The sequence below is a fragment of the Paramormyrops kingsleyae genome, chromosome 19 (genome assembly GCF_048594095.1).
Source record: "Paramormyrops kingsleyae isolate MSU_618 chromosome 19, PKINGS_0.4, whole genome shotgun sequence".
NCBI lineage: Eukaryota > Metazoa > Chordata > Actinopteri > Osteoglossiformes > Mormyridae > Paramormyrops > Paramormyrops kingsleyae.
In genome coordinates, this window is record NC_132815.1 from 6,417,296 (window position 1) to 6,442,748 (window position 25,453).

At 41.4% G+C, this 25,453-nt stretch overlaps 1 protein-coding gene across 8 annotated transcripts in view; it reads left to right on the forward strand.

Moving 5' to 3' along the window:
- The first annotated feature begins 2,630 nt into the window (after window positions 1-2,630).
- The window catches only part of cep85l (centrosomal protein 85, like), a 51,099-nt gene continuing 28,276 nt past the window's right edge, over window positions 2,631-25,453 (forward strand). Inside the window, exons 1-2 of one of the 8 annotated variants that reach the window (XM_023797109.2) lie at window positions 2,631-2,685; window positions 11,495-11,656. In XM_023797109.2, the coding sequence (XP_023652877.2) occupies window positions 2,670-2,685; window positions 11,495-11,656 (178 nt within the window). In that variant the 5' untranslated portion in view covers window positions 2,631-2,669. Of the gene's footprint in view, window positions 2,686-7,550; window positions 8,038-8,065; window positions 8,203-8,570; window positions 8,740-8,846; window positions 9,005-11,074; window positions 11,178-11,494; window positions 11,657-25,453 lie in introns of those variants that run through there. The other 7 variants (XM_023797103.2, XM_023797108.2, XM_023797110.2 and 4 more) reach the window with 7 other exon arrangements.

Below are 25,453 nucleotides of genomic sequence, written 5' to 3' on the forward strand. Positions count from 1 at the left end.
GCAAGTTTTTTCATCGATGACTTCTGCCTAAATGAGCTGTGTCTATCTTGTCTTCTTTTGTTATTGCGACTGTTTAATGTTTTCATGGGAAATTAATCTATTTCTGCGGAAAATACACTACTTTCAAACATGCTGCTTTGAGAAAAATACTAAAGTGTTTCAGTGTGAGTCGTCACGAAGGCTGGGCAGCTGTGCGTGTGCTTGTGTGAGTGTGTGTGTTCATTCCCGACCGCAGTAGAATTTTTTTAAAGGATCTCCTTTAAGCTTCCATGTTACTTGAAGCCAGTGGTGAAGGAGTCTGCGTGGTTTTTATTCTGAACTGCTACATTCATGTTTTTTTCCACGCTGAGAAAAAGAAAAAAATGACAATTGAACAAAAAATTATAAGACACAAAAGCTACAAGGGTCATTACACAGAAATGCTTTATTTACACAGATTTAAATATTTATGCAACTGAATACTTGACATACTTACAAGGACTCTCTTTTGAGATTTAAACCTGTTTGTTCTTTTGTTAGTTCTTAAACCAGTATACCGCGTCACCCAATAATTCAGAATATTATTTGCTACAGGCCTTATCTCAGGGTCCTTGTCAGCGCCATGCATGTTATCGCTGAAATATTTATTGGATTATTGTCGCTCACACTCTGTAACTAAGCTGTGCTAAGAGCCTCTTAACTGATTGCTGTGGCAGCTAATGGAGACACGTGGATTCATGCCAGGAGCACGTTTGTTGGGCTCTGCCCTGCTGACTGACCCTTCCATGTTTGTCTCCACTCCGATGCTCATGTAAAGAGCCTGTTTTGTGTTAGATGTATGTGATGTACGGTGAGGGTCTTTCCTGTACCGTTTATTTTCGTGAAGAGAAAAATACCTCAGGTAAGCGATGCTTTTTGTGAGAAGAGGACTTGAGCTGCAGCCAAATATTTGCAGATTTGTAATTACAAGTTTTTTGTTTGATCACATTGAAGATGTGATGGAGATTATCCACCAGCTCCGTAAAAGAGAAAAAAGTGTTTTTCTTAGAGACTGAAGAACAATATTTTTATTTTTATTCATTGAAAAATGTTGAAAATCTGATATCACAATTCGATGTCATAATGGTTAGTGAGATGGCTGGATCATTTACAGATATTGTATAGATTTTGAGTTGTTTAAGTTTTGTGTTTCATATCTGTACAAAGCCTAAATTTGGTAATATTTTTCATTAAATGAGCTGAAGTAGAATACAACCAAACAAACATCTGAAGGTTATGGTTTCATTTGAGTGCCGTTGAATTGCGTTACAATCACCCCAGATTATCTCTGGCTGGTCTGTCCTCACCTGAGCACTGCTGGGACCTCATGCCGTCTCGGGTATTTTAGCAGCACTCTGAGAAGAGACTGGCTTGTGTACAGGTGCAGAATCGGTGAGCTGGAGGTCAGGACATGAGGGGATGCAGAAGAGCAGCAGAGTGCCTGTAGCTCCGAATGACCTGCGCGCTGCTCTAGATTCAGCCCTGAACTCGCTCCGTCGCCTTTCATCCTCTGAGCTTGTGAAATTAGATTAGAACTGCTGGCCTACTTCTGAAACATGCAGTCACACTCTTCTTTTTTGGTTACCAAAACATTAACTGTCGATCTCTCCAATTTCAACTGGGTCAGAAACACAAATGCTTTCTTAAGAAAAAAAAAAATGTGACTAAGATTTGCGACTCCAATGCTACTACAGGGGTGTCAACCAGAGGAACTGAGGTTGGATCAGGCCTTTCAGGGCCAAAACATGCGGGTTAAGCAGTATGAACTGACCAAGGATGCTTCCCTGATTGGCTTTATTGCCAACTCTGTGCTTCTTGCTTCACCATTGGTTAAGAACCAGTTACTTAAGTTCCTTATAATCTAAACAGGGTCTGACATCACATCCTACGTCTATGATCATGTCATTCTCAAGACGGCAATATATGTAGCAGATGGAATGTTCTAGAGCAACGTTTCCCAACTGGGTCCTTGGGGACCCACAGATGGTCCACATTTTTCCCAGTAGGGAGCTGGAAGGGATGTAAAATTATGGACTGTCTGTGTGTCCCCAAGGACCGGGTTGGGGAATACAGTTCTAGCGATCAATAAATCCAAAAGAATGCTTCCTTTATATGTTAGGTTGTAGTCATTAGATTATTAGATAAAGAGTTGGAAGTATGCCTGGGTTCTGTGCTGGTCAAGGGTGAACCTAACGAGCACCTACAGCTACTGTGAAGAAACAGATTTCACAGGACACCATAATAAATATATGGGGGCACTCACTGTCATCCTGGACTGCCTAAAGGTAGCCAATGGAGTTCCTGGTGTTTGTGTTTGTTGTAAGATATTAGCTTAATTCAAATTGAATTCTGTTTATGCTTATATTTCTACTGATTGTTGACAGATTGTGTCGTAATTGCTGCACGAACACTGCATTATGACCCAAATAACCTGATAAAACATTGATGGCAGAAATATTCCATTACTGGAGCTCCAGATGAGTAAATGCAGATGGGTGACACCTTTTCGTGCTTTTTTTCCATCTTTTGCTGAGGTTGTAGAGAAGGTGGATGTGGATAGCTGTAACATTTTCAGTGTTGGGTTTCGGTTGTGATACTCTAAGCTGTCACCACTTCCTGGCCCAGCTTCTGCTTTGCCTGCTGAAGATCTCATGAAGAAGAAAGCGCGTAAGTTAAACACATCTTCTCTGCAAATATTTCTTTCAATGGAGATTTTTTTAGGTAAAGTCTGTAACCTGTTACTTTAACCTGGGTTTGAACTGGTGCCAGCAAACATCTCCTGAAGTGTAGCCATGTGAGATTTTTTTTTTTTAAAATTTCATAGTGATAAAAAACTGTGTCTTTATGTTATCTAAGTGTCAGAAATAGAGCAGAAACCATACTGCTGCTGTTTGCTGTAGTTGGACGATTAGTGCCTCTTGAAGTCCTATTTTGCAAACCCTTTTCGTTTGTTCCCCAATTGATATGTGGAACACTTTTTATAGCATTCATGCAGAAGGACGTCACAACACTTGAGCTTGTTTCTGCTTCGACGTGGTGATCTGCAGGTACATGACATAGCCAGACTGGGCTGGAAGTTAGCTGTGTCCAGCTTTAACCACTGACTTCCTGGCACTGAGACAGGAAGTGGGGGATGGGTACAGCCTGCGTAGAGCTGATAACGTGCACAAAAACAGATTCATACGTCTGATTGGCTAAGAGCTATGGTGCTGCAATGCCCCTACAATAATCTGGAAATTATTCGTAAAAAATACTTGCACAACGCCAACAGTTATGCTGGAAAAACAGCAGGCCGACATTGTTGTCAGTGGAACACTGGGGTGTTTGGAGTCTGTTGAGAGGAAATGTTTTGTTTGTGTTGAGTGGCAACAGCATTTATTTAGCCCAGATGAGGGCAGAAAGCCAAACGTGGCTTTGTTGTCGAAACCGGTGCTTTCTTCTTTGTTGCAAAAGAGCCCTGGGTCTTATTTGGCTGGCTTGGCCTCGTGGTGTTCCGCTGCCTGAATGCTTTCGGTTTCATTGTGTCCATTACAGGTGTCATAGTTTGTGATGAGGCTAGCATTTGAACTGAACCTTAGTTTGGTTGCATTGGTGATCTCAACTTCTTCATCCTTCATTTTGTTATTTAGCAGTGAGAGACGGATTAGCTTTGTGGTTTTATCATAGTGAAGTTGTTGCAGTTTCACTGTGCAGTGAGCACGGTGGCCGGGACATGCTGCCCAAAAGCCGTGTCGTCACAGAGATGCACTGTGGACGGAGCTCTTTTCCATAAGGGGGGCTTTTATTAAAGAAAGGCTCCCCAAGCTCTGTTTATGTGCAAGGCTCACTGCTGTGCTCATCGTTTGATTTAATGTGCCTTGCAGGGGCCAGAAGGTCCATAATTCCATCCATCCATCCATCCAATTTTCTAACTGCTTAGGGTTAAGCTCATCTGAAGCGTATCCCAAGCAGCATAGAGTACAAGCCTAGGGTACAACCTGGACAGGTTGCCAGTCCATCACATGATATACACACACATACACACACATAATTTGGAAACACCAAGTAACCTAACTGGATGAGCAAACCAGAGTACCTTGAGGAAGACACGTGCAAACTCCACATAATTATTACCTTGGAGTTATGAGGCAATACTAAAGGCTCAGAAATGTTGAAGTAAAACCTATTTTTCTGGTCTGTCAACTAGAGTTTTTTTAATCACATTTTTAAATCAGAACCCTTTTACAAACATTTGCCTTTTGAAGATTACGGTGACATGCAGTTCAGTTTAAAACACAATCGATTTAATTCTACTTCCTATTAAAGTCTTGGCCCCTAAATACAGTACCTACACTACAGACGAGAGTTTTTACTCACAAGGCACATGGTTTGTGCTTTTCCATAAATGTTTCTGTCATACCTGCTATATTCCATAGAGACAACAGTGATGTATTTCACCAGACACGTTTCTTCATTTTTTTCACCCAAAAGATCAAGCTCATAATTGATCTCATTGTAATCAAATTTTTTCAGCTTCCCTGAGTTTTGCTATAGCTATAATTAAGCTTACAAGCAGAGACAATAAGAGTGGCTTGTGATTAATTCCTATGTAATGGGCAATTGAACTGGGATAATGCTGTATGCAAGCTTGATTATGCAAACAGGCTTTCTTCCCCCTGCCCAAAGCGGTGTCATGTTTATTGAGACTGACATCGGATTTAATTAGTGTAGTGGCTGGTCTTGATCAATGCTTTGTGACACTGAACTACTTTTGCCACCCAAACAGTGCCAATCTCACTCAGTTTCTCTTGCCTCTGTTTTTCTACTTTGAGGGGGGCAACAAGTCCGCCATGGTAAGCAGAAATGTGTAAAGGAAGTGTGGCTCTCTAAACATGCCTGTTTCCTCCCTTCACATGTAGGGTATATTGTTATTATAACCACATATTCTGTAATGTAACTAGTAAGTGTTAGTAGTATTTAAATGCTTTTTACTATTGCTGTAACATTTTTAACTCGAGTAATAGGAAGGTAATGCAAGCTTCACAACTTGATCATACTAAATATACCTTTTTGTTTCTTTACAATCCAAGCAGCTAATTTGTATTTTCCAAAGAGTACAAAAGGTTAGACAATGAGCCTGCTTTGAAAAGGCATAAACATTCATAACATCATATTATTGTAGTACTTGCATTCAAATATAGAAAAGGGAAACAATATTCATATATAAACAGGAAAAGCTGCACAAAATTGTGGCAAAAGCTGAAAAAGAGGAACCTCAAAGAGACAGAAGGAAGAAATATGCTGAAATTACATCTCACTGCTGGTCATTGTTGTTGGTTACAATAGTGGACTCTTCCCTTTACATGGACAGCAAGATAAAAACAATTTGGTTGTTTTTTGTAATATACACTGTTGCAGAACATTATTCTGAACATTGCTTAAATCGTACTTCCTCTCACACCTTTTTTGGTTCAGCAAAAAGACTATTTGGTCAGTGTTGAGAGAGGTTATCTTCAATTTTAAATTAAAAAGGGAGGTGGCTTTTGTGTCTAACGTGCGGAGCAGTATTTATTGTCATTCATAATTAACAATGACATTTAATCATTGGGGGATTTTTATATGGACAGTGCTGTGGCCACAAATTTCCATGGCTGGGGGGTTGAAATCCTGCCTCAGCCATGCATGTGTGGGTTTTACAACTTCTCCCTTTGTTTGAAGGCTTTGCTGTGCTGCCTGTAATGGACTCCAGGTGATATAGTTCAGGATAGGCTGTTGGAAGACGGCAGGCCAGCTGACTATCATTCCACAAATGTTCAAGAAATAGATAAAGTTTATATTCTCAGAAGGAAAGGATGAATGTGGAGCGAGTCAAACTAAGGCAAAGGTACAGGATATTAATATAAGAAATTGAAACTGCTAGTTAACATTTTTATTTAATGGGTTTTATATTATATATATACACACGCATACACATCACGTCATTACAGCAGCTCAATTGATTGTAATATCAACCCTTTGTGCCCTGAGACCCCGTACTGGGTTAGCAATTGGAAGATGTAAGGATGCATTGATTATGAATGAATAATAAACAGTAAAAATCAGTTTACTTCCAACGAATTACCAATTTTGGCTTAGTTCATGGCTTAGTGTGTTGTAGCAACAAATGGCAAAAGCATCATCTATCTAAATAGTACAACAGTACAACAAGTATTTTCAGGAGCGTGTAGAATCAGGCCGATTCGATCACTTCTATAACTTCAGAAAGAACACCTGCTGACTAATGCCAATCTGCGCGAAAAGAACGAAACAAAAGAGAGTGCCGATGTAACCCCCAGAATTTCATCAGTAAGCAGCAACAAGCCGCAAACGGTGCCAGTCAAAAAGCATTTGCTAATGAACGATATCGCCGCTGGGAGATCCGCATGGAGCAGTGTCTGGAGAACCATGGTCAGCTCCTGGGTGTGTTAACAGCTTAAACTAGGTGCTAACGGTGCTGAGAAACGGCCAGAACCGGAGCGCAAGCTGAAATAGTTGGGCTACATTTTTCTGTCGAAAAGGCGACAGCTGCTCCTAGGAGGAACTCTCGGTTAGTCATGCTAATTAGGGATAACTTTTTATAGCTTTGGATTTGCATTTTGCCGAGGAAACATTTATTATTTGTTTGATCAGTAGTAGTGGTGGGAGTTGGAAGCTACAGTTATTATTTAATTTATTTTTTGCTTATGCTTAACAGCCAGCCTCCTGTTAATATTTGTAGTTTATAATGTTTTAGATTGCATTTTAGACGCGGCCGCTATAAAACTGCACACAATTAAGTATTTCATTTTATTTTTACTTGTAATCAACAAACCTGATTAATTGTGAATTTAATTTATCTACATGCATAAACATCTTATTATTCCAACAAAGACTAGATATAACATTTAGTATACTTATTGTTGTGGTTAATAAAAGTTTTCAGACTTGAAAGTACAAACATCTGAATACATGGGGATTAACTATGATGCAGCAAGAATAAACTGTTACCATATTCGAATAAGGTCCATTTGATCAACGCCATTTATTAAATATAAAGATTACAAAACATCTTTACGTATAGCAGAATGATAGAAAGTGACAAATATATATATCATGTAGACACTAACTTCTTATTGTTACAAATATGTCTATGCTCTTGACACGATCGTATATATTAGTCGTAGGTTCTAATCACATAAAGGCATGCAAATATTGTGTTGCGAAGTCAAAAACTTATCGATTTATTAATTTGAATGACGGCCGTGATTTCTTCGTTACATTAATGCTATTGGTGATTTAATGGATTTAGAAATATAGACGTAGATACGCTGGTAAATTGCTACACTGGTCATTTATATTTTGCAATTTAGTAAAAACATACATTTCGTATGCACCGATACGAAACTATCCACGGCGCTACTCTCCAGCTGTAAATGATGGTGCACTGAGCTCCAAATGTGGCGCCTTCAGTGCTGCCACGGCGCAAGATGCGCTCAAGTGCTCGGAGGAGCCCGCCCTCTGAGCCGGTGCTTGTCGGAAGATAATCCCCCAGTCACTGTACCCCTGATCCCCCCTCCCTTGAGCTGCAGCAGTGACAGCGGGGGGGGGGGTCATCCCGGGGCCGTGTGGGAGGGACAGAGCCCTGATTGAGCCCCGCTTTCTCCTCCGTGAAGCTGGGGACTTGCATTTCGTGAGATCACGTCCTTCCGTGTGCGCTGCGGTAATCACTGCGAGTCTACGCCGGCCTTCGGATCATTATCATCAGTCGGATCGAAGCCAATTTCCGATTTAAGGACTCGGCGATAGAAGACAGAAAGAGCTCGAAGTTTCTGTTCGTAACGTGGATCGGCCGCTCGCCTCGCTCGAACATGGGCTGCACTTAGCTCCTTTGTGGGTCTGAAGGCTTCCTCATCTCGGTTGCTGGGATTGCTCGTCCGGACTACCGCATATTCGAGAGCAGGACAGAAGCCACGATGTGGGCGAAGAGCGATTACGAGGATGGCTTCGATGCGTATAAATCGGGTACGACATCTTCGTTTTGTTACTGGAAATGAAGCGACGCTACTGAATTTCTGCTTTTAAACCGCGGCGTTCCCCATAGACTACAGGGGCCAGCTCGAAGGAATCAGGATTTATTCATTTGCTTAACTGTCATGAACATACATTATTTTAACCCGCCGTTATTTGGTAAGATAATTGTGTACATGTGCTTCTTTAATTCTTTAATTGAACTGGGCATTCGTGATTCGTGAATGTGTGATTTGGGTATCTTACATGGTCGTCGTGTTCATGTTGGTAGACATTTTGGATGCCGTTAGCCAGTTAGCAATGCAGCCTCACAAATAGTTCATGCCACCGCGCTTATATATGTGTATTTCGTTCGCTTTTTTGTCGTTCTGGGGAGTGCCTGCAGAGAACACGGAGGTTTTCCCCGGGCTCGGGGGGGTTTTATAACACCGGTGGCTCGGTGCCGGGGGGAGGGGGGGGGGGTCATCGGCCGTGCGCGTCTTGTCATTAGCCACCGCGCGCCGCTTTCTAGTCGCGAGCGACCGAATTGTGGATGCGACCGTTACGTTTCAACCTGGCGAGGCACGTGCAGCCCGCCTCGAGCACCGGTGGGCCAACGTCCTTTGTCTGCGGACCTGGTGACAGTTATTCGGGCTGCCAGCAGCAGGGAGACACCGACTACCCCCATGAATCGTAGACCGGTTTCTCAGGCGTGGGGTAGGAAACGACACCAATTGGCTAAGGAGACCATTGTCGATATTTGACCCATCTCTTCATCATTAAACCCGCGGTATTATCTTAGATGTCACCAAAATGCTGACTGAACAGAAAGTGTATTTCTTACCTAAATGGTGGAGGCTAGCTAGGCCCGAATTTCGCAAGTGCGCATTTATAAGTTTTGCAATAGTAGAGCGACGTTAATCCTCCCAGTCCGCACTAGCCGGTTCCCCCGGGTACCGCTATTCGTGACGGTGACACTGCGGTGAGTAGGAATAGGTGATATCCGGTTCCTACCGTCTGACTTCGTCAGCATTACGGTACAGTGAGTAGCCTGCTTTTGAGTACGGAGGACAGAAACACTTAAGAATGCGTTAATTACCTGTCTCCCATACAATCAACATTACCGTAATGTTTTATTTATTTTTTTAACTCTGTATAGCTTTAGTGCGTTAATAATTGATCGGACGTTGCACAACAGCTGTTGCATCGAGAGCTTACTTCGTTTCCAAAGAAATACCGCGCAATGATGGAAATTGTGCAACAATAAAGCATTAGAAATTTAGAGAACTCTTTCTGGTTAACCAGCACGTAAGTTCCTACAGGTATGACTATAGCATAGGCAGTCGACCACAGTAGCAGTTCTTGTTGGTGGATATTACACTGCATTGAACCAGTTTACACTGTCACTCGTAATAATCTATGGAAGACTGCAGTGGAAGACTTTCCACTTTGGCATGTGGAAAAGGAAATGGGGGGGGCTGCAAGAATATTATGATTGATTTATAAGGGACACTGTCTTGAGTCTCCACTGTATTATGCTGCTCCCAGCAGAAACTGCATCTGGCAGAAAGTACTAGTCCTTTCTACCTACAGACTTTTCTCTAGATGTTGTTGCACATGCTTTGCCTGCATGTTATGGTGATGCTTTGTCTTTGAGTACACACTTCTCAAGGTGCCGTTTAGCTTTAGAGATTTTTAAAGTGACTGGATGTGTATGCTGAAGGTTATTTTTCCATTCTTATAGGTGGTTTCTTTCGCGTTATTTGTTTTGGTGGTAAACTGTTCTGTGAAATGCTTCTGAGGTGTATGAAAGTTCTCTGCTTTTTTGTGTTCTGTTATCATGTCCATTACTGAAACTTTACCCTAAACATAAATATCTGTAAAGGGTAGCTTGCATGTCTTAGCTTTTGAGACAGGATTTATAGCTTAAATAACCCTTATACTTTTAATTAGAAAAGTAGATTGTGGTAGGTGGACCGGTTCAGTTTAGAAGGTGATGTAAATCACCTCAGCTTAACCTGATGTAGCTTTGGGGGGGGGGGGCTGTCCTGTCCAGGGAAGATTATGTCTGAAGCTGTTATACAATTTGCCTTGGAAATCTATATAAAACTGTTTATTTTGCCAGTGTCTCTCAGTACTAAATATGAATACCAGGGAAAATATTGCTGACCAAGGATTCCGAAAACAAAATTTGAGATGCAATTTGTAAACTTCTGACTTTGCAAATTTTATTGTTTATTTGTTTAAAAAAAAAAAAAAGCAGAGGAATTAGAATGGCAATTTTCCCAAAAGAGAAGCCAGAGAAAACCATTCTGCTCCCATTTGGTGACTTTGGGTAAAGTGTGTGTGTGTGTGTGTGAGAAAGTTGGCGGAGAGGGTGCTCGAAAAAAATAAATATCTATGGAGGCTGGACCTAACTCTAGTTCTCAAACATGCTATTTTATCTAAGCAGTATTTTCTGTGATGTCTGTGAAGATTTATAGTTAAGCATTGTGAATTGCATTGTATGCATTGTTGAGCCTGAGAGCAACAGATACTGTTTGGATAAATGTCAATTTACTTTCACTTGTAAAATTTTTCTAAATTAAGAGATTAGGATGATATAGATGACAATTTATTAGCTAGTTCTGTTATGACTTGAATGAGATTTTTAAAGTACGAATCTGGACAGAGTTTTCACGACCCCCCCCTCACCACCACCACTGTGACCATGTAATTTGATACAGAAAAATATAGTCCCTCCCTAGGTGAGCTAATGGCATTAACAGCTTGATGTTGTCCTCAGAATGGTATTGGAACGCGTGGTCTTGGTTGATGTTGTAATGCTTGGGTTAGATTCAGGTCATGACTTCCCATCTCTCTGAGCTACAGAAAAACACCCATGCATAGTAACAGAGTAGTTGTCATGTAAAAGTGTATTAAATAGCACACTAGTACAGATGAAAAATAGATCTACACCACTACAAATGTGTGAAAAACAGTGGAAATAGGTCAGGTCTAGTCAAGTGGGTTTTATTGTCGTACCATCCATATACAGGTATACAGCGGCATGAAATAGCATTCCCCCAGGAGCAGAGCATAACATACAGCAGTAACTGGGAGAGTTTTGCTAATGCTTGAAGTGCAAAACACGGGAAAAAAATATATAACCTTTGGTTAGTTAATTTTTAAATGTTTTTTGATTTAAAATGCTTTCACAGCTGAAAATGTTGTGGCAAGCTATGGATATGCTCTAGATATGTATAATCAATCACATGTATGTTTCTGTTCTACTTCTGAATATTTAGATCAGCATATACAAATTTATATTATTCATAGGTACAAGGATGCTTAATTTTGATACAGCTGGACATATTGCTAAAGGATCGGTTTCTGGAATTCTCCAGGAAGGCCTTAATATTGCTGAAGTACTAGTTTATGTGTTGGGGTTCTTGCTGACCCTTTTTTTCTTTTTCCTGGACTTGCCCCCCAGGCTCCGGTACTGCCTCTCCATCGTGGGCCCCAGGCTGCGACTCCTCTTGGCAGGCTGGCACCTCCTCCGCTAGCAGCAGCAGTAACCGGGGCCGGCGCCACAGCACAGCCTCTGACAGCGCCGACACAGGTATTGGCACGTCCTGCTCCGACAGCGTGGAAGGTGAGCTGCAACACCACCCTCGTCTAGAGCGCATACATACACCTAGTCAGTTAAGTGTGTCACCCACGCTTCAGACAGACTGTGTCAAAACATTCATGTTCCTCAGGCCTGTGCTTGTTCATATCTACTGTCAGTTAAAGTAGTTTCTGGCATTCTGTGGCAAATTTTGAATAGCTACTATGTAGTCTTGTGGACCAGTTTCAGACCGTCTTAAAGATTTATCTCCCCAGACTTAAGTGCACTTTGAAAATGGATTTATTGCCCATGTCTTACACTGACCATTTTCTGCTCAAACTCAGAAATGCATTAGATGTGGGAATTTCAGAATGAAATTTATTGACTGATATTTACAGTCAAAGTATAAGGGATGGAAGTCTTCAGTCAGTTGTCAGAATTGAATTTGTTGTTTTTGCGAAGGTATTATGGAATTTAACCCCTCTGTTGTTCTAAACTAACTTTATGTATTTTTTGTCTTTGTTAAATAAAAATGTTTCAGTTTATTCATTGTTACTTTTTTGGGTTTTTATGCACTACAGTGTAAGTATGTAATTCTTTGAACATTTATTTAAGGTGAAGCACAGTACATCATTGCTTAAGGTATCATGTTCTTGCCGGATGTAGTTGGCAGCTACATTCTCAGTAATTGGCCAAATGGTCGCCTAACAACTGAGCATATATTTGCCCCAGAGAGCACATAAACGTGGCTGGAAACGATTACCATGCAGCCTCCCTGCCCCCATCTCTTGTTTGGGTGTTTCATCGTGGTGTCTGAGGCAATGTGGAGCCATGACACCCCCCTCCTGAAGACTGCCACATGCTCTTTGAGGGTATTACAGCTGACACTCATTGCTGATGGTGAAGTGGGGGATGGGATGGAACCTCTGGGCATACTGCCCATTATAAATGCCTCACCATTCAGGGCTCATGCTGTTGGGTTGTTTTCTGTCATTTGAATAATCCTTATTGAATAACTGTTGTGTTTCTGTGCAATACACACTGTATCGGTAGTCAGTAGTTCAGAATCTTTAGGAAGAATCTGACTGTTAAACACACTACTACTGAAAAGCACAGTATTTTCTGCATGAACATTGGATGTTCTTTCAAACTATGGGCCCAGCCTGCTTTTGGAAAGTGGTTGTCCTTTTCCCTGTTTAGTTGAAGACGTGGAACTCCAGACTGATTGAGCTAAGCATGGCCTTACCTTTGACTTTAATGCTGGGACAGCCCTCTTAATATATAGCTGTCTGTTCAAAGTTGACCCCCCAGGACGCAATCAAAGCTAACATCCTAGGGGGGGTACCCATTATTGTAGAGGGTTTTGGGAAAACTTATGCAGGCCGCTGAACTTAACTACACCAATTTGTGGTGTTCACCCATAGTCTAACTCAAATTGATCGAGCTTTTGGTCAGTGGGGATCAAGCCTCTCCTGGGGGAAACTCGGCATCAGATGTTTTCGTTCAGTTTGCTAAGTCTGCTTGTTTACCCAACAAGAAACGGTTGTCCAGGTGACAGCCAGTAGGCTTGAGATTTATTTTGTTCCATTGGGCTTTCTAATAAGATCTGTGAGACAGAGCAGGGCTTCCATGGAGCTGTTTTGGGACTTTTACAATCCCACCTTTGTTTCCATCTGAACCTTATACATCAAATGTGATGGGAGCAGTTGGGGGCTACTAACTAGGGCCTACAGCGATGACCCAGTCAGATCCAGCCTGAGTGCGAGCTGGAACCCCTGTCCCAGATTTCAGCATTTAGCTCCCTCCTTATATGACTGGATGTTGACTATGTCTTGGTTAGGCTGATCCCAGTGCTATGGGGGTCTGAGAGACTATGGGTTGAGAAGAGCCATGGCCACATCATATGGTTTTAGGATTTTTATGATTATCAGTACATTTTGTGCTTCAGTGCCTACACCTTCAGGCATAGTTAACTTTTGCCACTGTTTCTCTGGTTATTATTTTATTGTGTTGCTTTAAGTCTTCTGTAGAATGGCTTGAGATTTTACTCTCTATCTATATTCTGGGTGATTAGTGTGAAATTCTGCTGTCTTTTAAAACAAACACCATTTTCTATGCACTTGAAAGCCATTCCCATTGGAGGTGGCCTTGGCGGCTGTTTGAGGAAAGGAAGACAGAAAAATGTACCCTGCTGTGCCAGAGAAACTCATGCACATGTGGGGTTTGAACTTGTGTTTCTGACCTTCTTCCACCTTTTATCTCCACTGAGCACAGACAAATAAAGGTCACGTTTTTTATGTGCAGACATGGTACACACATATGGGCTTCAGTAACAGAGGAATGACTTGATCACTTGTCTTTCCTTTTGTTCCTCTCTTTCTTAGGTCAGCTAATCGAATAGAATGTGAAACCCAATCAATTATACCCTATAATATTTATTTGTAGCAGAAACTTTTATCACAATGTTTAGAATGCTGACTATTTGTAGCACCTTCTATACCTGTTTAATCAGATTATTTACTAAAGTAACTCATGTGAACAGCCGTAACAGTATGGCATGTTATGAATCTAGTTAGTAGTTACTGGCAACATTCATCACAAGGTCTGTACTGGTGGCACCCTGTAATATTCCCTAGATATGATCAGCACCATTTTCTGAATGGGGTGGGGACATTTATGCAACCCCCATGCTTTCACTCTGCCCATAAACCCTCTGTAGTTTCACTGGCCATAAATCCATACCATAGAAGGGACTCTATTCCTGGAGCGACCACATAATTGGTACATTGGGTCTAGCCTGCTTCCATTTTCCTTACAGCACATTGCGCCAGTGTGGTTTTAGGAAACTGAGTCTGCCCCATGATCTCCCTGTGTCCCCATTAAGTCTTTTTTCTTTTTCTCAAAATGCTTATTTTCTCCTTCATTTTGCATCACCTGCTTATCTAAAACGAATGTCTGTGATTTCAGTTGTTCATAGCAGCTTCAAGCTTCAAACAGAGCTTTATTCTGCTTGCATGGTATTTCCAGTGTAACCAGTCACCAGGCAGGGCATAGCCTTAAACAGGATATTTAATGGGAATGTCATTTTTTTTAACAATCCTGGATTCAAGGGATGTTTACGTATCCACCTCTGTCATGACCTGACGTTGATGATTTGTGTTTTGATAAATTGACCATCAGCATTTTTTCTGGGTAAATGGTCAAATTTAATAATGCTGAAAATCAGATTTGTCTTGGATCTAAGGTGCATGGTAGCAAAGTCATGATGATGAACGTTGTCTTTCTGTCCTCTAATACAATCGCTGGTATTGAGTAACACCGTTCGAGGCTCTGGAGGGGGGAGTGATGTTCCTGTTGGAAATGAAAGCCTTTTCACCTTGAGAAAAAGGATGTTTCATTTATGCTGGGGTTTATCCTAGGGAGGGAGGAAGCTTGGAGAAAAATGTGCGTCTCATAAAAATCCCTGTCAGCCTATCTGGCTTCTAATCTCTGACCCCAAAAAGGTAGAAACGCCTTCAGTCCAAAAGCAGGTCACCGTGTCTCTAATTATACACCATAACAGCAGCACCCTGCTCCTTCTAATTACCTTCAGGAGCCTCTGGTTTCATGGTTATGTTTGTTCACTAAGCTCATTATGTTAGTCATCTTACATTGGATAGTTGTTAAAATGCCCATGGTCATGGGCATTTTAGCTATGGGTCATGAACCTCTAGGGTGGATCAGGGTTGTAGGATTTATTGAGTGTCCAGAACTCTAATTGCTTTTGTATCTAATTTGTGTTCAGTTTATTTGCTGTCAAGCACTCACCCCCATTGTCATTGCATACCAAACAGTAGCAATACATGGAACACTCCATAGTATTAGTGTTTCCCCTAGGTTTACAGCTTTTTTTGGGGGGGGGCAGACAGACACCGACAGGCATAATGGTGTTCATGTGTTTCTTTTAATGACAGCAGTCAACAAAACGCAGGTATTTTTGTCTGCTTTTCAGCTGGTTGATGCGACATTTTCATCGGGGCGGAATTCCGCCATGTGCGATACAGAGAGCAGAGGAGAATTGTAAACATGCGACCATGTAGAGACAGAAATGACAAGCTGTTATGTAAATAAGATAAATAACAAGGCTATTTAGTTTGCTTAATAAAAGGACAATGTATAGACCTGTTCTATAGGAAAGGTAACCTTAAATGACTTCTGTTGTGATCTGGCACTATATAGAAAATAAAATTAACTTGACCTTCAAGGGGGGGCGGGAGGTGCCGTTGGGGGGGTGGGGCGCCCCCCTAATATAATGGTAGGGGGCATACTGTATTATGGCCATACACAGCTGTTGCATAACTAGATTAACAAATATCATCCGGTTACAGACGCTGAGGTGGGTTTATTTCTTTGTCTTACGGCAGTCAAACCCTTGTTTATCCTTCCTCCCCCTACAATGTTTATGTCATTGGAAACACTTTTTTTGGGTGAGCACTTATGTAACATGGGCAGGACCTTGTAATTGCGAGAAGTGTAGGGTTGTAGAGCCTAGAACTGGGGGTGTTGAAAGGCAACCAGATACTAGTGACTTGTAGGCCAGGAATAAGCACAGAGGTAGCCCAAGACATGCTGGAAGAGATGCCAGGGATTTTTAGCCTATCTAATAATATTAGTTGGTGTGTAGCTCACCTTACTTTACGATGACGAAACGCTTGGACCAACATCTCGGTTGCATGCTAACAGGCAGTAGCACTGTGGGTTGTATTTGACCTTTTGAAACAATCAGAATGGGGATTTGGGGCCAAGGGATGCTAATGAATGCTTGCATATTCAGACAAGCTTTGGATTAGCTGTGGATAGTTTGAGGGAATAGGTGGTTCAGGGAGCGGGATGGTCTCTTGTTTGTTCAAATTAAATGTTAACTCGCTAGTTATTCCAGCCCCCCACCAAGATGTTACTAGCAGAGGGGATTCTTGGAAAATGAGATTAATTTAACATTTGCAGTCATCATTGGATGCTAAGACAGCCGAATTTGGATCATCAAGCGTTCAGCTGCGTCAGGGATAATTGTGTTAGGATTTGATGGGAGGCCCTCCCCCCACACCTTATGGCCTAGTGTGAGGTCTGAGATCATCTCCATCTCAGGGACCAGTCCACACACCACCTGCTCCTCACCCATTACTTTGATGGTGGGAATGGGGGGGGGGGGGGTGTCCTCAATCATTGCCAGTGTTCCTGACCTGCTAAATGATTGACACCCTTTTAAGTGGGATGCTATAGGCTCAGATTACAGAGGGAACCTTTCGCTCATCTAAAATATGTCGCTGATCGTGCTGGGTGTATGTCAAGTTGCTCTTGTAGCCTATGATGGGTAAATGGATGGATGGATGATGGATGCATGTAGTTTTTATTTATTTTTTTTAAAAATACATTTAAATTGTGAGGGTACTATTTTTCATAAAATGCTGGATAATACTTTCACATAGCTTCTTTGTTAAAGGCATGCCTGGTTGTTTTAAAACATCAATTACTGTTTTTGATTAATGAATTTTTATATATTACGTCAACATGGGTGGTTGCCCAAACTGCTCATGCATCCAGTTCTGTCTGGTCTGTCTGATAATCTGCATTAAAATGCTGGTGGTCTTGGTGTAGTGCTGCATATAATAGGCACTTCTGGCACAATAGGGATGTTTCTACTAGGGCTGCCGCAATTGGTCGACACAGTTGATGACGTTGACACTGAAAATGCGTCAGCATTGATATTTTAAATCGACACATTTTTATGTAATAATTTTTATGAAATGACCTTTATGATTTCTAAAATGCTTCCAGTCATTATAAGAAATGTTTTTCTTTAATATCACTGCGTAAGTATGGGAGTAGTTCAGATTATCACCAAACAGAAAGGTGGTTTGTACACTCTGCAAAATTCGATGGCCTACCACAGCGGCATGAGCACTATGCACGAGAGAGAACACACAGGTACTATTCGGTATGTTTTAGGCATATTACTAATCTGACTATCGAATTGTGGCTGACAATAACGTTTGTATAGTGCCGAAAAGCCAGCGTCCATTATCTAAAGTACTGTTGTTGTTAAAATGAACTTAAATTAAACGGTCAATGTGATTTTCTGGAGGAAAATTGTTTAGATTAATCGACCAATTGGTAAAATAGTCGATCAAATTAATCAGTAGAAAAACAGTTGTTAGTGGCAGCCCTAGTCTCCAGAAATCGACACCTTTTTATACGGTTGTGTTAAATGAGAACACTAGTAAATAGTCGTGATGCACCGATAAGGACATTTCTGACCAATACTAATAGCCACCGATATCTATTGTTTGGGTGCTTAAAGGGAAACTTCACCCAAAATAAATTTAAAGGATGTATTTTTTTGGTAAGAAAGCACCCACTCTGGCGTACAGCAATAGTCCCAGAGCACTATATTTTGTAACTGTATACATCGTATATTTTTATAATCAGATAATAGGATGACGATAGCAAGTGTAACTTGCATGTTTGCAAAGCAAACTAATAAACATGCCTGCAAACTAAGTATTTTATGCTTGAAATAACAATCAATAGCACAGTGATTTGCAGTTGTTATAAAAACATCGTTCTGAGAGGAGGAAGTAGCATTTAGTGGAAAATCCCACTAAAAATAATATGCAATTGTGTGAGACAACACGAGTAATATAAATAAAGCAGTGGATGGTTTAGGAGTTGCTATCTTGGCCTGTTTTGCGCACTTGCTACTGCTTGTATAAGTGATGCTATTGACAGTGGGAGAAAAATTGTGAGGCATCTTAAGCATCTGCCACTTGTGTGTACTTGCTTGGAAGATATTGAGATTGAACTGTAAATGCCTCAAAAATGCTTAAAACAAGATGGTCAAATGGGGTGGAACAGTACGTTGTGTTTGCTTTAGTAGCCTAATTAACTAACGATGCTTTTTTTGGCATACAAAAGAGCTCTGTTATCGGATCTGTACTCATATCGGCTGATACTCTCTGTTCAGGTATTGGGATTGTATCGGCACTGTAAAAGTGAGATCCGTGCACCTCTATATAATATATTTATTTTTTGCTGTAGGGCTTAACACTAGTAATATGCAGACTGTACGGTTTATTGCTGTTTTTTTTGCTGACTGTTGTGGTGCTCGTTACGGGAGGTAGGTTTGACATTGCTGGTAGAGTTGCCACCTGCCTTCTATTGATAAATAAAATGCTGCATCCCGTTTTGAACCAATAAAGGATGCGACTGAAAGCTGCAACACAACAATTTCTGGTGTTTGTGACGGTATTGCATTCTGCATCTTCTACTGGAAGGCAGTGCTTCTTCCAGTGGTGAAATAAACATAGTATTTTTAGTTTTTGTTGGCACTGGTTTTTATTGCATTGTCTTATTTATTCAATAAATTCCCATTTGTGCTTTTACAGCTGTGTCTGCACTTGTGCTCCATTGCCGGTCCTAACAAGCAGTCACAGAGGAAATGACATCACTAAATTGGGTCTTAAATTGCATTGAACTTTTATCGAGGATTTGTTATATTTACACTGAGCAAAATCTATATAGCAGTAATTATCGTTTTATCACCCAGCCCTACCTAGATCGCCTGTTGTCAAGCCAAGAATGTATTTTTATATATATGAATTTAGTTTGGATTGCCGGTATGAAGTGGCATTTAAAAGGATGTTTGTACACAAAATAATAGCTGTCTTCAGAGACTGATCTCTTCCCACTGCCATGTGAGTTCTTCACTTCTCTCTCATGTTGCCAAGGAAACCCAATGCTGCTTCCTCTGAGCTCAAAGAGCCCAGTGGTTCTATTCAGTATATGTGAAACATGGAGTTCACTGTCAAGTAACTCTGGTCCCTGGTGTCACCAGGGCTCAAAGCTGAATGTTTGCCAATGAGTGATGAAAGGACATAAAAGGGGAACGTCACATTTCAGAGCGTTTTACATGATTATGTCCATGCTATTCTGAAATACAGTAGTTGTTTTAGATATCCCAGACAGGTGATTTTCTAATATGAGGAAATTTCTGAGTCACCTAGCTTTGTAAGTTGAATGACGTTATGAGCTTTGCTTTTGAGTTGAATGAGCTAATCAAATAAATTAAATTGTATAGCAGAATAGCATGAGCAGTTGTCATGTGAGGCAGGACAGCCTACTGGATCTGAATGTTCTTCAGTAATGGAACGTATCATTACTGGCTAATACTGGCCTAGTGGCATTTAAAGGGACCTCTTTATTGCTGCACTTTTGGTACAGCCGGGCTTTAATGTAAACCACTTCTTTGACACGTATGCAGTACTGCTATTGCACTTCTCTCCAGGATTTCATGCCTTAAAAGTAATTTTACTTGACATGTTGTCCGATGCAGTCCTGAACTCTGATACCCCCACCCCCCCCGCGTAAGGCCAAAGGCTTCTTGTTTGTCACTTGGCGCCCCCTTGGGGTGGGAGGTGGAGCAGACTTTTGGCACATTACTATAACTAGATCTGGATTATCTGATCTACTTTTAAAGCTGATTAAACATGTAATTCCTGCCATTCTCAGCCTAGATGTGCTGCCTTCTCTCCTTCTGTTCTATACTCCTTACCATTCTGTACCAGTAAGGACATTTGTGTAATGCCCATCCAGAATCGCACCTCCCATTGTCGGCATGATGCTGGACCTGCTGCTTCAGCTTTTGCAGCCCATTGAAGCGAACAGAATGTCTGCCGATGAGTTTCAGCATCCTTCATTTTTAAGCAGAGTTGGCCTTCCCCATTTCACCTTGCTAGGGATGGTCCCTTGATGCTGGCTACAATACTGCAGTGAGGGTGAGGCAGCAACCCAGGTATATATGTCTTAATGTGTACACTGTATACACTGTATATGCTAGACCTGTATGAACAGATGTAGTGGCCTAGCAGGCTGGGAAAAAAGGGGACCATCTGTCAACTCCCCCCCCCCCCCCCCCCCCCCCCCCCCCCATGAGTGGACTGCTCTTCCGGTCCTGGTTGATGAGTTGTAATGCAGAGGGTACAGTCAGGGTCAGTATCTTTCACTGGTGGAAGAGGCACCCATGACATCACTACATAAGCAGGATTCCTTACCTATTTCGCCTGTGATGTCTGTCATAGCTTTTCAAAATTCACAGTTTGGTGCAATTTGTGTAAAGCAGAGAAGAAATTTTATTTTGAAAGTTATTATTAAAACTGCAAATACAAACACAATTAGGAACACTTCTAAACCAAAGGAATTTACCCCTGTTACAAATGGTGCAAAAGTCAGATTTGACAGCCGGTTGTGACCAGGTCATTTATACGTGGCGTTGTATTGGGTATACCAGGCTGACCCACATGTTTTTACTTACAGGCTGTATGTCCTGCATGTTAAACTCCTTTCACTATTAAGCACGTTTTGTTGTATTTCCTAATCAGTAACTCAGCAATATGCTAGAGGATGAGGGTCCAAATAAATAGCAAAAGCATCATTTGTATGGAAGCATTTCACATTAAATTCTACTCTGTAATATTGACAGATGACTGCATTTCACATTCACTTTTAAATATCACAGAACGACTGCAATGCAAATACATCTTGGAAAAAAGACATTCAGGCTTGACGGACTCACCCAGTAATGTAAGGTCAGCCTTGTGGAGTAGCCTTGCCTGTTTTTATCGTCACGTGAACTAAAATTATTGCTAAATTTACTTTCTTTGTTTTAGAAGCGATCAAAGGTTTGCACAGTTGCTTAGCCATATCATTTTATACAGTACGATACATACAGTAAAATCCTATTATAGTGGATTTTCTTATAACGGGATGTCGTATATAACGGATGAGGTCTGCTGGTCCCGGCCGTGCGCCTTTAAGAACATGCAGAAAAAGCATCAGATATAGCAGGCTCGCATATAACGGAATTTCGCTTATAATGGACAAACAATTTGGTCCCCAGGGCCGCTTTCAGCTTTAGTTTTGTTCGGCTATAACGGACATGCAGGCTCAGACTACAAGGCGCGTGGCGTGCCGGTGATGTCCAGCGCAGATACGCAGTCGGGATTATTAATATTAATAAATTAATATTAGTCACGCATCTGGTCAGGTAAAGTTGGATTACTACATGTACAATATAATAATCTATACCACAAGTGTGTCTGCTGGGGTGTGGCATGAGTAAATGGTGTTCTGTAGTTGTGTTCTGGGCATACAGCAACTCTGGATGTAACGGACTGTTTTGCCATGTCCCCTGAAGTCCGTTATAACGGGATTTTACTGTGTAACCATTTTATATAGATTATTTTTCATAAATGTATTGTGTGTTAGAGCAAAACAACAACAGGGAAAAGTTCACATTGCAATATTTGAAGTTGTTGAGATTTTTCGGAGTTGAAAATGAGCTATGTAGCCAAATAGAACTTATCTACCAGCAGTGTCTGTCAGATAAGTTGGTGGTGCCTTGAATTGTGCTAGTAGACACAAAGCAGTGCCGCATCTGCTCAGTGTCACCTCTATGTAATACAGAATATTTTCATACATCTTTTTGTAACAAGTGCTTTTTTCCTCTTCACATTTTTCTAATTTCTCACAAATCTGCCACAATATATATGAGTCCAACAGCAAGGATGATGTGACTGTCAGAGAGGACATGCAGAGCTCATGCAAAAGAGGCAGTAAACTTTAGACTTTTTAAATGTATACTAGATGATGCTGAAAAGGAGCCATCATAAATACTGCACACCTTGCTAAGTTTGGCTTCCTATGACTGAGCAAAAATGTTTTAGTGCAACTCATTGGTGGTTTGAACCCACCAAACTATCATAATCCCTGCAATGTGACAATTTCATGTGCATGGAATTAACATTGCACATCCTACAGACCTACGATGCTGGAGTGCAGTGGGTTGTGGGGTCGCTGCACACTGCCGCCTTGTGTGTGTGGAGTTTGCATATTCACCCTGTGTGTGTGTGTGTGGCTCTTTTGGCGGACCCTCCAGTTCCCTTCTGCTTTCCGAAAACATACGACGTAGGTGAATTGGACTTCCTAAATTGACCGTATGTGTGCACACCAATTGCAATGTATGTATTTGTTATTATTTATTGATTTATATATTATTACCGATTACTCAATGAATCATCCGAGTAATCTGTAGATTACTGGATTTATTGATATAATCAATAGTGAAAACTAGGGCTGCCGTGATTAGTCAGCGTAGTCGATGACATCGACACTTAAAATGCGTCTCATATGATTTTAAATGATTACTGATTACTCTCTTTTGGGCATCACAATACACCTCTTGTTAATATTTTAAGCTTACTACTACTCTGAATTGTGGGTGTAACTAACGTCAGTATAGTACTGAAAATCCGGCGCCCATTATCTGGAGTTCTGATACCAGGCAGTCATGGTCCTCCAGACTGCTCATATTCCCATTTGGCGCCCTGGGTCTTTTGCTGGTTACATCATCAGATCTCACTGAAACCAGAGGAATCTGCAGATCTGCAGCTGGTTAAATTACTTTGAACCACAACCGTGCACTGCTGCTCCTCTACAGACTGCTGCTGTTCACTTACAATTGAATGAGTGTTGTGCCCCCCCCACCCCTTCCTGTTCCTGTGTTGCTGGGCTGAGCTTCCAAAAACACATGTTTGATTGCCTGACAGCACCCCTCCAGGAATACTACACATCACAACACATGTTATTAGCTATTAAAATATGCTCCTCCCCCTCTTTCTTAACAGGCTTCTGTTCTGGTTTTTTTGTGTCCCCTGTACAGCGTATGTCATTTAACCTTTTCTACCATTCATTCGCTGCTCTATCCTACACAAGCTACTTATTACTTATTACTGCTAAGATCCTAATTTGGTTTGCTGCTTATGCGCCTTGGGTGCTGCCCAATATCTACAGTTGGGTTGGAACCTAATATAAACCTTTAGTATAATCTAGATGAGTCACTTGAAGGAGAAACATGAAGGAAACAATGGTCTTAGTGAAGTTCATTAGTGAAGTGCAGTTATGTTCTGTCCTTTTGCTGATTGTGCATTGAGGGAATGTTCATCACCTCTCAACACCATACTTGTATGAATCGGCTAGTTAGTTCAGGCTAGTTATTTATTGCTTAACACAAATAAATCTATCTAGAATAGACTGGCAGATGGTGTGAGATGCAGGTGGATAAATAAGGGTTAATTTTTGAGCCTTGACTATTTTAAGGTTGATTTGAAATGGTCAAAGATATAGCAGTTGCAGGTTTAGTACAATCTCCACAATGTGTATGCTGCTCGTGCGGCACAGGATTTAACTTTTTAGATTATGTGTAGGTTTGAGTAGTTGTGACACACCTCAGTTCTGGGGTTCCTGGCCAGTCTGGGATGAGGGGAAATGCTGCAAGAACGTGTGTGTGTTGCAATCACTACAGAGACTGGAAGCATTGCTGCCATTGTCCAGCATCAGTGGAATATACCGTACGGCATATCACTAGTTTGGGAACACATCAGAATTCAAAGTAAACTTCTGAATGTATGTGCATCGCCATCACATCAATATACATATGTCGAACCATTGTAAAGCAAGCAGCATCTTATGTGGAAATGTGCTAGAAGCAGACTGAAGACTGGATTGCTAGTGTTCTGTTCCAGAAAATTGGGGAATTGATTCATGGACAGGGTTGTTGCACCTGGGAAAAGGGTGGAGGTGGGGTTAGACATTGACTTAATGTGACCTATATTCTAGTACCACTACCTGTGAAGAGAGCATCCACTACAGCTAAAGCTAACCTTGCTTTTGAGAAGCCCCCTCCCATACAATGGGAGGTGATGATTCTGTGAAATAATGGGAAAAAATTATTTGCCTCCTGGGATAAATAGACAGGTTTAGCAGTGCAGACTTTAGGACCTGCATGGGCCTGTCTGCCTTGGCTCATGGCGTAAATCAAAACCAGATGAGCTACCTTTTCTGGGCATTTAGTCCATGAGTCTGGAATGCCCCCTTCTAGCAAGATTTCCATAAAACTAAGATGTTCGAAAATGTTCTGCATCCATATATAGTTAGGAGCTGAAAGACTGTATTCTTCACTCTACTTCTATTGTGTCATGAATTTTAAACTCATTTGTTGAAAAGCTTTACGTTCTGTGCTCTGCTGCAAAAAATGATGCCATATGAGAGACATCTCTGGAAACCATACCATTTCTGTGCTGTATTCACTCTACTTGCTTCATTTTTCAAAAAAATTGGTAATATATTGCCATAGCATATGAAGCTGAATACCAGTGACTGAGAAATATTGGGGGCCACAAATAGGCAATGGAGGAGAAATGTTAAACTTGAATTACCTCATTGGTCACTGAGGTTACCGTGGGCTCTGGTGAAGCTGTAACCCCCCCCCCCCCACTGTGTTGGGCAGCATCCAAGGGGGGGCCGTGCCCGGTGCAGGATGTGGAATGTGCTTTCTTTTTGTTGGCCCACCCCTGTCAGCTGTCCTGCAGTTGCCTGAAGAACGAGTATCAACAAAGAAGCACTTTGTGATGACTGGTTTAGCTTCTCCCCAGTGGACTCTAGAAGTGCTTGCAGTGGTCTCAAGTCTAGTGACAAAAAACACTCAGATTTTATATACTGACAAACAGGTGTTGAATCTGCTAGTAAAATTGCATGTTACTTTTAGACTGCCTCTAATCTCTCAGCACAGACGCCGTGCTTTCCCTCATGTAACCGCTGACGTACAGTTTGGCTTGGGTGTGAGTGTTTGGGCAGTGTCAATGTGACACAAGCAATAGATTTGACTGGAGCCATTTGGGCATTGTGACGATGCATTTATGCTATTGATAGCTGCACATTTCTCAGTAAAATGAGTTTTATGGTTTGTCATTA